Genomic DNA, 15,210 nt, shown 5'->3' on the forward strand with positions numbered 1-15,210 from the left:
TGTATTTCTCGGCTCGTGAAAGCGAAACATTGCATCCTCTCATATCAAAGAAGCTTGAGAAAAAGGGAGCGCAGAGCTGAGTATAAAACTATGCGTATAAGGAGGACACAGCTGGGGACCATGCAGCAGCAATCTTGACACTTTACAAGACAGCAAATACTTGCAGCTACATACTGTCGAAACCCAAAGCCCTAAAGGTTCACCATGTCCCAGCGAAAAAGTTCTCTCTCCATTTCACCGACTGACGGATCGAGGAACGATGATTACGGAGAAGTATCCACTGCACCCTGGGAATATCCAAGACAATCCGGTGAAGCACCCCCCCCTATTCGGAACACGCGCTGCACGATCCATCGATAAACAAAACGGCCAGTATGTGTCAAGAGTATCGTATGACATATCCCAACAAAACGATCATCTTTTGTACCAGTGGTATTGAAGATACGGCACGCCTTGCTACCTCATTCGAATACGATGAGAATGGCAAAAGTATCAAACAGCCCCCCTTTAAAACAGGGATATGCGTTTGTACTGGCGACCAAACTGGGTGGTCTCCTAAATTTACGCGTCTGTTTCTCAAAGCAAGAGAAGACTGTGGAGATCATTTTATGCAAATAAAAGACTTCACGGAAGCCATTGGAGAGAGGCCTGGTAAAATGTATGTAGGCGAGAACCCCATAGGCGAAGAAATAAACGACTACTTGAATCAATGGAACGAAACGTATATCGACACTGGAAGAGCTGCTGTAGCTAACATTGCAGGCCGTTACAGATATCATAGTGGCTTCGAGGATGGTTTCTTGGTTGTTTCGCTTAAGCCTTCCGTATTCGACGAAGTTACTAATTTACCATCCGTTAAGGATCGTACAAGCGAATGTGTCTCGACGTCCGGATTATGGACAGGGAATGGACAGTCACATGTTGGAATCTAGTGACCCAATTGATAGGTCAGAAGCAGATAGGCTTGCGGAGTAACTGGCACGCCTAACTAGGTACCATGTAGCTTAGTTCCATAAACATTCATGTTTATACTTTACCTTCCATGTACCAAGTACTGTAACCGAGTCGAATCCTTGACATATTAACAAGGTCACGTGATATTGGTTAGCATTATCCTTATTGTTATACATACCCATTGCTCTCGATATTCCTATTGTTTATATATACATATATAAAGAGTTATGGTAGTTCTAGTTTTCTCTTTGCCACTTGAGTGCTAAAGAGACTACCAGTGGTCTACAACAATTAACACTGTTATGTTACATCCGACACATCTTCATAGCTTTCTCCTTAGAGATGTATCATAAGTAATTCTCTAAATCAAGACCAATCCATCATCTATCTATTTCCTCTCTATCAATATTGACAAGTCAGAGACACCTTTCCTCCTGTCTTCTATCATCCTCTCCTCTTCTCTGGGTCACCGTAGTGCCCGAATATTACAAGCCAGAAGGAGATAGAGGTATGTGTCTCTGGCTGTCTATCGACAAATAGAGATGAGATAAATTGGTAAGGATGTTTGGAAGAACGAGATGTACAAGGAAGACGTTTGATATATCACTAATGAAGAAGTAAATGTCACGGCCCTTCACCATTCTCTTTACGTAGGCTGGTAAGACTCACAAACTCGGTTTCTTGGGTTCTCGGTAATTCTGAGATTTGCGACTAGGTCTAGATGTAGTCTGGGGATGCAGTATTCTTTAAATATAATCGGCCTGGATGTCAAGGCCGGAAGCCAAGGAGGACTAACCAGAAGACTAGGAGAGGATAATTGTGTCTCTGACTCGTCGCAGAGAGATATAAGGAAGACTTGAGTGAGGCTTGTAAGATTATTTAGAAGTGACAATTTATCACGGCCTGCCCTTATAGTTGTTTTGAACGGGTTTTTCACGGTCTGTCCAGTCGCTGGAGCTTTGGAAGCAGTCTCACGGCCTTCTTCTCTTGCTTGAATGCAGGCTGGCAGATAATCGCAACCTTTGGTTCTAGGTATCCGTTTCTGGGTTCTTGGACTAGGTCTAGGTTGGTTACTGGATGCAATGATCTTCAATTATCAACAGGCCTAGAGCAACACTCCTGGACTTGCATTAACAAAGATACAAAAGAAAAGAAAAAACTAAGATACAAATGTAGACTACATACACACGGCTCCATCGGCGGACATCGCCGCAAGTTACAGTAAGACTGTAACAATTGGCGCTGTTCGCCGCAAGAGCAAATCGGCCTCTGCCGTAGAGAAGATTGAAAATGCCGGTGGATGCATCATCGAGCTGGACATGGCAGAGTCCAAGGCGAGCATCACCGCGGAGATGGAGGGTGTGGGCCAGATCGATTACCTGGTCAACAATGCTGGCTACTCCATTCTGGCCGCCTGCGAAACAATCACGTACGTGTTGCTTTACACGCATTCACCCAGCGCCCGCCAATATCGCGGTGCTGGACGCGCTCAGGTCTGGACGTGGAGTTCCCTCTAAGCCTGGCACACATGCAGCAACAAGGTGTCAGAACCTTGGAACTATGACATGGAATATAGGTAATAAATAATAATGCAACGTAGATTGCATTATTGTGACCTTTTCGTACAGAGCGTGGATATTAATTATGAGTAATATTCATGACAACTTGTTCTTTGGTGATGCAACAATTGTCACATTCCAAACAACCTTACATGTCTCCTATCCAAACCGCCAGCCTCGACATCTCGTGGAGCGAGTCGAATCCGCCTTTCTCTCCTCTTGTCTTTCTGGTCAGTCCTCGTTGGGTCCCACTCTGACAGATCCAACGTTGTCGAAGTAAGAGTGGCCGAGTTGAACATAGGATATGTGGTAGTGGAAGCTGTCAAACGTTGGAATGATGACGTGGAATATAGGCGATACGTGATAATGTAATCGGAGTTGTACTAGTAAGGCCTTTTCGTTCAGCGCGCGGGTTTTGGTTATTGCTGTTTTCACGACAGGCTCATGCCAAAACCTACGCCTATAGAAACAAACCGACGCGGCGACCTTATTGCGGAAGCACCAGTAATTCCGCAAGGCATCCACAAGCCCTTACACATTCAGAATATGCACTAACCCTCCTGTCAAAGATTCGGGCTCTGTTTTATTGGACGACCATCTTCCGAGCAGACGCTCATCGAGCTTGCTTACTCGTATGAGCGGTTTGTTCAAACAGCGCCTCACCGCCTGCCACTCCTGCTGCCAATGCATGACTTACTCATACGGTAAAGCCTGAACTGGTGTCAAACATGCGCCACTTTGTTGCAAGATTGAAGCTGGGGCTCCTTGTTTGTTGCTCTCCGTTTGGACTTTTCCGTCTGTTTGTTGTACTTGTCTGCTTCTACTGGGTTACTAACCAAACTTGTTGCATATAGTGTTTATCGAGCTGCACTCGCATTGCTGTCATGAAGATGCGGATGATTGAGATCATGCACTTGAACGAAAAGATCGCAGTGGTGCAGTCAGAGTTGCATTGTTATTTCTTGTCTATATGCCACGTCATCGCTCAAGGTTATGACACCAGATCCGTATGACCCGCATACACCTCAGAATAGAAAACACCAGCTGTAGGATAATCGGAGATATATGCAGACGTGTGAGGAATAGGCATGAGAGCGTCTGGCACGCCTAACTGGGTAGATTTGTTGTTGCACACTTGATAACTCCTCTTTTCTCTTTTGTTTTATCATATGCTGCCGATATAACGGGTTAAATCCTTGGCAACCCCTTAACAAGCGGCCTCGTGTCTCGGGAGCGAACAACATCGACATCTACAGACCATCTTCATCCTCATCTGGAGGTCTCTTTTCAGCATCATGTCCGAGTCAGATCAAACCAGATCCAAGATCATCCAAGACCACCCGATTGCAAACGGCCTCGACGTTTTCCGCGCCCTTTCTCGGCCACTAGTCACGACGAACAACTTCAGCCGGCTTGGCAGAGACGGTGAGTCGTGAATACATTTCCGTAGAAAGTCCTTATTAACCACTCTGCAGATTTACAGGACATTACGTCGAGTCTTCTGTCAGCTCTTCTGAATCTCCCTGTGTCCCGCATTCTACAGTCAAAAACGTCGGCCCAATATAAGATTCGATATGATATCTCGCGCCTCATCTCCTCTGTCCAGTCCAAGAATTTTGATTTCGACCACATCATACCACTTCTCGAAGCAGCTCTTGCCGATAACCCAGAGGATGCGCTGATATGGGATCGCCTTGCCAATGCCGCTGCCGCCCTCAACGTCACACCACCTCCACGATCGATGACCCTTTCCTCCCTACAAACCCCATGGGTACATTCCACAAGTAGCATTGTGAACTCACCTGAATACCGACTATACATCGATCAAGTCCTTAAGAGGGAGCTTGGGCAATTACGTGTTGGACTTCCTAGTTTCCATGCTACCTTCTTCGGAAGGGTTGCGGATCTAGAAACAGCAGCGGCGGCAGTTTTCCAGAGCTGTACGAGCGGCAGCGATCCACTCTTCCGGGAGGGATGGATGGGTTGGCCCGAAGACGCAAACGAAGGTGCGGTCATTGGCTGGTTTAAAAATGTAACAACGAACCTGGTGGCTTTTGCAGAACGCTATCGCCCTCCTCAGACTCAACGCTGGCTACTTGCGCAACCTAACACGCCTCTCCAGGGTTCTACTGTCAAGCGCAAGTTGGACATTGGTTTCGTGCGCGGTCCAGAGCCTGAGGAAGGCTCTCCATTTCCCTGGTCACAAGTACTCGTACCTGGCGAGCTGAAGAATAATCCCTCGGCAGATACCAATAGCAAAGCGTGGCTGGACCTTGGCAGATACGTTAGGGAAACACTGTCTGCGCAAGATACACGTCGTTTTGTGCTGGGGTTTACTTTATGTGGCTCCCTGATGAGGATATGGGAATTCGATCGGCTTGGGGGCATTGCCTCTGAACAATTCGATATAAACAAAGAGGGAAAGCGGTTCGTATCAACCATCTTAGGATTCCTTTGGATGAGTGAGGAGGAACTAGGATTCGATCCTACGATAATCACATCCGGCGACGAGCGGTATATTGACATCGAACGAAACGGTCAGAAAGAGCGTATTATCATTAAGGAAACCATGAGTCGGGCGCGGTGCGTTGTCGGTCGGGCCACTACCTGTTGGGAAGCCTATACCAAGGAAGATCCGAAGAAGCCACTTGTCATTAAAGACTCGTGGCAATACCCAGAACGCGATCACGAAGGGGAACTGCTTCGGGAAGCGACAGAGAAAGGAGTTATCCATGTTGCCCGACACTATTATCACAACACCGTCCGCGTTGGTGATAAGGACGATGACGTTCTAGCCAACATTCGACAAGGGATAGACCTTTCAAAAGCGGTGCCTTACCGATTGGGTCGCTCAAAGAAGGCGACTGCCACTCCAAGTGCGACTGGCACGCCGAGCCAAAGCCGCAGCAGTGGCGCTGGTGTCAAGGCTGGTGTCAAACGCCCATCTAGCGAAACCAGCGTACCGCTACCACCCAGTAAGCACACCATCTCAACGTCTCAAACAGAAGCCAGCACAAAGATGCTGTCTAATCGAGTACATCGGCGAGTTATTCTTTGTGATTATGGAAAACCAATATACGAAGCAAGCTCTCGAGTAGCCCTTCTTGCCGCGATGGAACGCTGCATTGCAGGACATGAATCCCTGTTACAAGCCGGTTTTCTGCACAGAGACATCTCCATCAATAATCTCATGATAGACGAGGACAATGACAATGCCTTCTTGATCGATCTTGACCTTGCAATCAAGGTACTGCGGATAGGTGCGTCTGGGGCAAAGGGGAAGACTGGCACGAAAGTGTTCATGGCTATCGGGGTACTTCAAGGTGACGAACATTCGTTCATGCACGACCTGGAATCTTTTTTCTGGGTTCTCTTCTGGATTTGTATCCATTACGATGGTCCAGGTAAAGACGGCGGCCCTACCGAGTACGATAATTGGAATTATAAAAGCGTTACCGAGTTAGTTGTGCTGAAAGCTGGCACGATAAGTAGTGAGAGGAGGTTCTTGGACACCACGCGTGCCCATTTTACACCTTTCTACAAACCTTTGATCTCGTTGATGAACAAAATCCGCAAAGAGGTTTTCCCCAACGGCGAGGAGTGGAGGAAGGAAGACAGGGAGGAAGACAAGAGGTTGTATTCCTTGATCAAGGGAATCCTTGCCAAAGGTCAAAAAGACCCGGAAGTACTTGGTTAACATAGAACGTGACGTTACTGCTTGAATAAGATACCCATTGTAGTGTCATGAATAAGAACGTTCGAAGCCTTTTCCATAAACGATTACTACTAACAGGATTCTTTATTTATTAGCACAACTGATGTCTGCCCTGCTGTTTTATATCATTATCTCTTATCAGCGACATTACCTAACGAAATCCTTTACTCTACGAAGACAACAATCGTATACTCTGTTCGTTTACTTCGTTGCATTGTACAGCTCCAATTATAAGATATAAGAACTAAGATTGCACTTACCGTTCCCCCAGCAATGTATCATATGTCAACCATAAGCCAATCATACGCCTCATACACCTATCCTCCGCTCTACTCCAACTCTTAATCCTATCTCGTCTATTTATCTACCAATGCTGTAGAGCCAGAGACATTCCTTCAGACTCTCTTCTTCGTCATCAATCTTCCTCCAGCTTCCTTCCGCGTTAGCCGTCCTGACACCATCAGTAATGTGGGCGGATGGGTTTGGATTTTTGGAGACTGTGTACACTGTTGTTTTCTTCAGTTGTATTCATGGTAGCTGCTCTCGTTCACGCACTTGTACTATCTCTCGTCCGTCAAATAGGACGTTTCCCCGGATGATTGCCACTTAGCAGCCTTGCGCGGTGGTAATACACGGCTGGAATCGGGCTCATCTTGGGCGGACTCATCTTGGGCGAGCTGCTCTTGTGGCATGTGTCTCAGTGCTGTATCATGCGTTTGTTGATGCACATCATGCCGTCCATTCCACCACATCTGGTAGGTTAGCATGCAACAGCGTAACCATGCGTCAGCGGTCGAAACGTTTTTGGATAATGGTAAGAGATGACCAAGTTGTTAACGAAAGCTGGCGTTCTCCTCCACAAGCCACGAACAAGGATTATGAACTGGCGGAGATTCAATGCAAGTCCGCTGGAGCCAGCAGCGTTGTGCAACTTTTGTACAATAATCATTACAACATTGCAACGATATTACCAGCTCTGAAAACCAAATATCGATGACAAAACTGTATCTATCTTTGCACCTATCGTAACATCTTGTCAAGGCGTACATCAGCAGAGTGAGCATTGCAGGCCAAGATTAGCAATCAGACTTTCCTGCGCTTAGATTCTCGATCAGAAACCGCCTTCTCGTCTTGCCCAGAGTACTTTCCTCGCATCAGAACACCAAACCCTGTCGGTAGCATATACGCCCGACCAGACTCTGGGCGATCCAGCATCAATCAAGCGTGAATCTTCAAACTTCATGATGGTCACCAACGGTATGCGTATGTTGACAAGACTATCCCTTCAGCTTTCGCACTTGACTCCTTGCTCGAGATAGTTGTTGGATCACCTTTGATGAAGACTTTGAGTTTTGCACATCTGCACACATAGTCCCCTGTAGCAGGCCAGACGTATGGGACTTTCTAAAACCAACAGTCATTTACTTGACCAGTCCCAGTACTCGGAGCAGATGATTGCTGACGGTCTATTCAGCTCTACGAGTGTCTCTACCAAGGCGATGGATCAGTGTTCCACCTCTCAATCGTTTACTTCTTCGTGTGCTTAGGCCATTTTGCAAGAGTATTCCCTCAGAGAACTATTTTGGCATGGCTCGATAACTCCTGACGATGAATCGGTAAATGCATCGTTGTAACCAACTCCGTTGTCAGGACTTGTAGTTTGCGTTTGATGATTTGATTGAGTGGATAGGTAACTGGAGTTGGAACTAGGCTTGGATTCACTGCAGAAACCACACCAACTGATACACATCACCAAGATGCAACTAAATATCAACGTTTGCTTTTGTCTTACATCTCGCAACACACAACCAACTCACAACTTGCTCACAGCTTATGGATGACTTTCCACAACATGGGTTGTGGTGCTAACGAATAGTGACAAAATCAAACATCAGCGTTGAATGCAGAACAGTCTGTCAGGAAAGTAGTAGAGCGGTAAGGCTGGCGACGGAGCTGGAGTGTTACGGTTCGTAACAACGGCATATAAGCAATGCATAACTTGACGAATGAGCACCGTCAACAATCCCTTTTGGGTTAATTGATGCATTGGTTAATACCGTAATATGGAGAGCCTTGGGATAAGATTGACTTGGTTGACAATTGCCTAGCTGGAATAGGCGACGGCAGCTATTCAAACCCTTTTACAGGGAGGTATAAGCTGACAGTGTGTTGCGCTCGAGTTTGTTTGGGTTCTTGCCATCGTACTCATGTTTGCACGTGACTTCGTGCTTGATTTCGTCGTAGATTATAATTCATTTGCCCGCTGGAGCTGTTTTCTTCTCTATCTTATATGTGATTTGGTTTTTATCAACTCTATAGGATAATCGAAGACAGATGCAGATGTGTGAAGAATAGGCATGTGAGTGCCTGGCACGCCTAACTGGGGAGATTTGTTGTTACACACTTGATAACTCACCTTTTCTCTTTTGTTTTATCATATGCTGCCGATATAACGGGTTAAATCCTTGGAAACTCCTTAACAAGCGGCCTCGTGTCTCGGGAGCGAACAACATCGACATCTACAGACCATCTTCGTCCTCATCTGGAGGTTTCTTTTCAGCATCATGTCCGAGTCAGATCAAACCAGATGCAAGATCATCCAAGACCACCCGATTGCAAACGGTCTCGACACTTTCCACGCCTTTTCTCGGCCACTAGTCACGACGAACAACATCGACCTGCTTAGCAGAAAGAGTGAGTCGTGAATACATTTCCGTAGAAAGTCCTCATTAACCACTCTGCAGATTTACAGGACGTTACGTTGATTCTTCTGTCGGCTCTTCTGATTCTCCCTGTGCCCAGCCTTCTACAGTCAAAAAGGTCGATCCGATATACGGTTCGAGATGATATCTTGCGCCTCATCTCCTCTGTCCCGTGCGGCGACTTTAATTTCGACTGCACCAGACCACTTCTCGAAGCAGCGCTTGCCGATAACCCAGAAGATGCGCTGATATGGGATCTCGTTGCAACTGCCGCTGACCAATACTTATATCTTGACATGAATAATAAGTTGTGATACCTTATCTGATGGTCGCAATTAATGTTCACTCGTTCAGTTTCCTCTTCACCTGTCTACAAAGCTGAATAATCCTGTTGTGTACTTAGTTCGCTGTACGGTTGATATATAACATAGAACACTTCCCTAGTCTTTCTCCGCAGAGATGTGTCATAAGTAATTTGTCACGGCCTGCTCGACGATTGTTGGTGCAGGCTGGGAGAGCGTGTATGCGATTCTGGGTTCTGGGTTCCGTGTTTATAGGGCTCAATGCATTATATTATCTTCAACAGGCCTAGAGTGTGATGAATGCGGAGTTGGAGACTTGGGATTGGCGTCACGTGACTTGGTTTATGCTCTTTATCGCTATTCTCTTGTTATTATATTCATCTCTATTGTTGTATCTCTATTGTTATTATTCTCTTATGACGAGAACTTCTCTTGTATATATATATCAAGCATGCTTACAAGCTTGCCCTTCTTCTTTAGTGATGTATCATATGTCTTCCTCTACAATATAACTATTCCAATCTTATCAACAGTGTACGGTCAGAGACACTTATTCCTTCTTCTCCTTATCGATTGCCTTCCACGACACTCGATTCTTGACAGTATACATCACCGCATTGTGTCCTCGCCATACACTGCTGGTATCTGTCCTTCACCCAATTCATCCCATCTTACAAAATGTCCAATATTCATTCAGAATGCCCCAAGAGGAAGCTCCCGCTTCCAACCTTGAGTCCTTCCTCAACACACTCGTGAACCGCATGGAACGGATCGAAACTGTGGTAACCAATCTCCAGGCCCAGCAGCCTGCCGTCCATCCAACTCCTCCAACTCCTCCTGCCCCTGCAGTAGTCGAAATTCCTACAATCCCTATGTCAGAACCAGAAATTGCGATGCCCGCACCATTCAATGGGCGCCGTAACGAAGCATCCATCTTCTTGCACAGATGCAACACCGTCTTCTTGGCGAAGCCAAGAACCTACCAATCCGACCAAGCCAAAATCTCCTTCGTCTCCAACCTCCTGAACGACGAAGCTGTTACGGCCTGTCCCAATTCCTCTGTAGCGCAGGTTGGTGGGTTGTTCAAGGTTTTCTAGGTTTCTAGGTTTTCTCGGTTGTCTAGGTTTTCTAGGTGATGCAGTTGTCTAGGTTTATTCTATTACAGGCCTGAGTAGTTAAAACTCAAGAACTTGCATTAATAGAAATATAAAGAAAAGAACAAAGATACAAGTAATGTAAACTATATACACCAGCCTCCACCGCCGGACATCCCTCCATCTCCGCAGGGGTTACAGTAAGACTGTAACAGTCTGACTTTCTCCCACCGAAAAATTGAAGCACTCCTGTGCGACGAACTTATCAGTACACATCGTTTACTTTACAACACTTCCCTCGAGTTTATTTTACCGTCTTTTCGGACGCCTTTTCTTCTTCCCAGTCTCAAGCTCTTCCGCTGGTCCTCCTGGCTTCTCCGGATATAGTCGATGGAATTCATCCAAGGCCACCAGTTTCTGCACTTCTTCTGAAGGCAACCAGTCGTACTGCTCCGGCCCGGTGTACCCTCTCCATTCAACTCTATACTCTACCCTCTTTCTCTGTCTTCTCGAGTCCACAATCCTCTCTACCACAAACTCTTCTTCGCCGTTAACAACAACAGGCGGCGGCGGCGGTTGTACACGGCCAGGGAGTTTATTCGGGTAGGCAGGTTCGATACGAGAGATATGAACGATCGGGCTAGTATTGACATTTGTAGGGAGGTCCAGCTTGACAGCGTTTTTGCCTACAAATGCTGTCAACTTGTACGGTCCAATGTAGCGAGCCTCCAACTTGGCAGAAGGTCTTTCTGTTGACAAGTTCTTGGTGCTCAGGAAGACCTCGCTTCCTATCTCCATTTTTGGCGCCGGTATGTGTCTTTTGTCGTATTGTTTTGCTGATCGTCTATTCGCCTGCTTTATGCACTCTTCTATTCCCTTGTACCTTTCGAATGTATTAACATCTACTCGATTTTCTTTTGCTGCTTCGAGTCTTCCTTCGATTGCGTCAATGTCGAATCGAACGTTACAGCCGTATAAGGCTTCAAATGGGGACAGTCCGGTGCTGTGGCTAGGAGAATTGTTGTAAGCAAATTCAGCCCAAGGTAAAAGATTACTCCAGTCATCCATTTGATAAGATGTATAGATACTCAAATACTGCTCAAGATGTTGGTTTGTTCTCTCAGTTTGACCATCCGTCTGAGGATGATACGGCGAAGAGTATACATTCGACATCCCTGCAAGTTTAGCAAACTCACGCCACCATTGAGAAATAAATATAGAACCTCGGTCGGATACCACCTTTTCTGGAATTCCATGTTTTGAGAAGACATGTTGGACAAAAAGCTGAGCAAGCGTAGCCGACGTAAGGCTCGTTGTGACAGGAATGAAGTGAGCCATTTTCGAGAATCGATCTACTACGACTAATACAGCATCGTAGCCCTCAGACTTGGGCAATGGGCCGATCATGTCCATCGAAATCTCTGTCCATGGACGAGATGGAACTGGTAGAGGTTGTAGTAGACCGTAAGGAGCATGCCGTTTTGGTTTATGTCGAGCACACTCATGGCATGACTTGACGTAGGCAGTAACCGTCTTTTTCATTTGATCCCAGTGATAATCCCTTTTATCATCCCAAGAGTTCGATCTCTACCGGGATGGCCAGTGAACTTTGAATCATGCCGCATACGCAAAATATCGAGTCTTGCGCCTTCATACTCTGGAACTACTATACGATCCTTGAATGTTAGTAATCCGTCTACTGTCCAGCCAACAAGTTTGCAATGATTTGTCGATGTTTGCCCATAAGGTACCATCTGAAGTCCACTAGCACGCATCTTGGCCAAGTTTTCATCGATCATGATGCCTCTGATAAGTTTTTCTCGCAATGAAAGGTTTTTCTCATTACAACTTGTGCTCACTCTGACTCCTCTAATATGCCTTTCTACTTCTTTTTCTTCATTCCACTCTTTCATCGTAGGTAACAATTGTGCGAAGCTAGATGGGTTTGTTGCTTCGTCTATTGATACGCCTTTGCCTATGTGGTAATCTGGTCTACGCGATAGAGCATCAGCAGCATCGTTTTCATGTCCTGGTCGATAATATATTTGGAAATTGAACTCAGCTAATTCATCAAGCCATCTTCCTTGTCTACGTCCTAGTTGACGCTTCTCCATAAAGTATTCGAGGTTCTTGTGATCCGTGATGATTTGAATTGGCCCTGGGCAACTTAATAGCCAAGTTCTCCATTCCTTGAGTGCATCTACGATTGCTAGTAACTCTTTTTCACCTACCGAATAACGACGTTCAGTATCAGACATAAGTCGTGACCAATAAGCCACAGCATGCTTGTGTAAAATCCCTGTTTCTGTGTTTCGAAAGTATTGAAAGGCTACCGCACCTACCGCACAATCCGACGCATCTGTTTCAAGAATGACTTGTTGGGAGTTATCGTATAATTTCATTATCGGATCAGATACAAATGCGTTTCGTAATGTTTCAAATGCTTTTTGACAATCAATATCCCATTCCCACTCAGCGTTTTTGCGTAGAAGTTTTGATAATGGTCCTGTTATGTGAGCATAGTCTTTAATGAATCTTCGACACCAACTGGAGAACCCAAGAAATTTTCTTAATTGCTTCATCGTCTTTGGAGTTGGCCAGTCTACTACTGCTTTGATCTTATCGCTGGGTAGATGTGTTTTACCGTGTGATACCTTGTGACCTAAGAATGTTATTTCTTCCTGTTCCCACTCACACTTTGTTGCGTTCACCACCAGCCTATTTTCCCACAATCGACGTAACACTTCGAAAACTAAAGCAGTAAGTTCTTTCTTTGTGTTTGCATAAACAACAATGTCATCAATATAAACCACTACTCCTTCATCCAGTAGATCCTCAAAGATATCATTGAGGAAATATTGAAAGCTTGCAGGAGCATTGCACAACCCGTCACGAACGACCAGAGAATTGTACGTACCATACCTCGTCTTCAGTGCCGCTTTGTTCTCATCTCCTTCTCTGATGCGCAACAGTTGGTATGCGCCTTTCAAGTCGAGCTTTGTGAACACATGACCCGTCTGAAGACGTTCAATTAAAGCATCTAGGCGGGGAATCGGATAACTGCTTTTTATTGTTTTGTTGTTGATTGCTCTGTAATCAGTCACCACACGGTATGGTACTTTACCTTGTTTGGGAATTAAGAAGACAGGAGCACCATAGGGTGACTGGGATTTTTGTAGATGACCACTGGCAAGTCCGTCTCTTATCCATTGTCGAAGAAAATCTTCTTCAGGACGTGACATTGGGTAAATGCCCGTTTTCTTGACTTTCGCGTTCGGGACCAATTCAATTGGCAAGTCATATTTTGCTCGAGAAGGTGGAAGTGTTTTGCTTCGGCTTTCTCTAAACAAGTCAAGAAACTCATGAAATGGCAAAGGAACAACTTGCTTAATTTCCTCTAATTCCTTTTTCTTTTTCTTCTTTATTTAATTTACTTTCACCAACATTTATTATTTCATTTCTTCGTACATTCAGCATCGAATTTTTCCATTTATGTTCTGCTGTTTTAATAGCATTTACACTGGTACCGAACGAACTTGGTTTTCTAAATGTCACTGTAAGCTTGTCATAATCAATCTTCAAACCATTCTTAGCCATGAATTCGTCGCCCAACAACATTTCTGGGCCGTTGAATGCTATGATATCCGCTTGGACTTGGATGGCTGGTTCATTTGGGTGAACTTCTATCCATAATTCAGTAAAACTGAGGTTGTCGAACTGTTTTTGATGGCCATCAAGATACTTCATTATTACTTTCGTCTTATGTTGGGTAATCTTTGCTGATTTCAATAGCGCACTCGAAGGCTGAATGAAACAGCCACTGGACCCGGTATCCAATAACGCGATCACATTTTTGTACACATTTCTATCGCTACTCAGAAGCATTTTTACTTCTGGTTGCTTGTTAGTTCGTGACAATGGTAGAGATCCAGGAGAAAAAGGTGTTGATGGCTTAAGGCTTGGGAGGGAACGAGTACGTTTACTCACTTCTACATCTTGTTCCTCACCCTTTTCCAGTTGCACGTGTCTCACCTGGTTCATCGCACTTGGACAAAACTGGGCGATATGACCAGGTGCTCTGCACCTTAAACAACGGTTGTTGTTCTTCCTCCACGCTTTTTCACCCACCGATAGCTGTCCATTGAACCACTCAACTGGCGGCTCACCAGGAGTTATCGCTGGCGTGGTGTACATACCAGAGGAGTTTTGTTTAGGTAGCACAGGGCGGTTGACCGGATACCTACCGTAATTCTCTTTTTCAGGTTTTCTATTTTTCTACGATGCTCATCCACTTTTATAGCCTCTTCTCGGAACTCCTCAAAGGTTTCCCAATCCTCAGCTTCCTTTATAGCCATGTTTTCCAAAACCTCCACCCTCAACGCCTTCTCTGCAAATCCAATTATGATATCCAGCGGGCAATCACTCACCATCGCTCTGTACTTATCAAATTCCAAGAAGAATTCTTTTGCCGTTCGAGCATTTTGGCGGATATTCTGGAGTTTCTGTCGGGCCAACTGGCGCTTTATAGGGTTTCCCCAGCCGTTCACCAAGAATTTTGCAAAGGCGTCGAAGTCGCTTTCCCAAGGACAAGCGTCCCCTTGTAGGTATATCACCACGGTCTCTGCGACTGATCCGGCCAAGTGATTGGTTGCGAAATGGACCTTTGACTCTTCGGATGGGTAACTGGAAGAGTTTTGCAAGAATTCGCTACGACATTGGAATAGGAAATGGTTTAAAGCGGCTGGGTTGCTTCCATCGAAACGCTCAGGAGTAACTACGCGTTTTCCAGATGATGGAATCACTGCTGTTGGCACCTCTACTTTTTCTTGATTTTCTTTTTTCTTTTTGTATTCTTCTTTGACTATCATGCTTTTTATTTCGTTT

General features: G+C 45.4%; 4 protein-coding genes across 4 annotated transcripts; all 4 read left to right on the forward strand.

Annotated features, from left to right (window-relative positions):
* Positions 1-374: 374 nt before the first annotated feature.
* Positions 375-932, forward strand: L203_106460 (uncharacterized protein; the record flags this gene model as incomplete). Its single annotated transcript, XM_066215806.1, has 1 exon — positions 375-932. The coding sequence occupies one exon, from the start codon at positions 375-377 to the stop codon at positions 930-932; it is 558 nt and encodes a 185-aa protein (XP_066071903.1).
* Positions 933-3,808: 2,876 nt separating this feature from the next.
* L203_106461 (uncharacterized protein) lies at positions 3,809-6,210 on the forward strand (the record flags this gene model as incomplete). The annotated part of the gene is made up of 2 exons (XM_066215807.1): positions 3,809-3,938; positions 3,989-6,210. 2 exons carry the CDS (start codon positions 3,809-3,811, stop codon positions 6,208-6,210), a joined length of 2,352 nt encoding a protein of 783 aa, XP_066071904.1.
* Positions 6,211-7,039: 829 nt separating this feature from the next.
* L203_106462 (uncharacterized protein) lies at positions 7,040-7,600 on the forward strand (the record flags this gene model as incomplete). The annotated part of the gene is made up of 4 exons (XM_066215808.1): positions 7,040-7,042; positions 7,270-7,284; positions 7,344-7,491; positions 7,548-7,600. The coding sequence occupies 4 exons, from the start codon at positions 7,040-7,042 to the stop codon at positions 7,598-7,600; spliced, it is 219 nt and encodes a 72-aa protein (XP_066071905.1).
* A 1,192-nt stretch (positions 7,601-8,792) lies between these two features.
* L203_106463 (uncharacterized protein) lies at positions 8,793-9,244 on the forward strand (the record flags this gene model as incomplete). The annotated part of the gene is made up of 2 exons (XM_066215809.1): positions 8,793-8,922; positions 8,973-9,244. 2 exons carry the CDS (start codon positions 8,793-8,795, stop codon positions 9,242-9,244), a joined length of 402 nt encoding a protein of 133 aa, XP_066071906.1.
* Positions 9,245-15,210: the final 5,966 nt, after the last annotated feature.

The sequence above is a fragment of the Cryptococcus depauperatus genome, chromosome 8 (genome assembly GCF_001720195.1).
Source record: "Cryptococcus depauperatus CBS 7841 chromosome 8, complete sequence".
Taxonomy (NCBI): domain Eukaryota; kingdom Fungi; phylum Basidiomycota; class Tremellomycetes; order Tremellales; family Cryptococcaceae; genus Cryptococcus; species Cryptococcus depauperatus.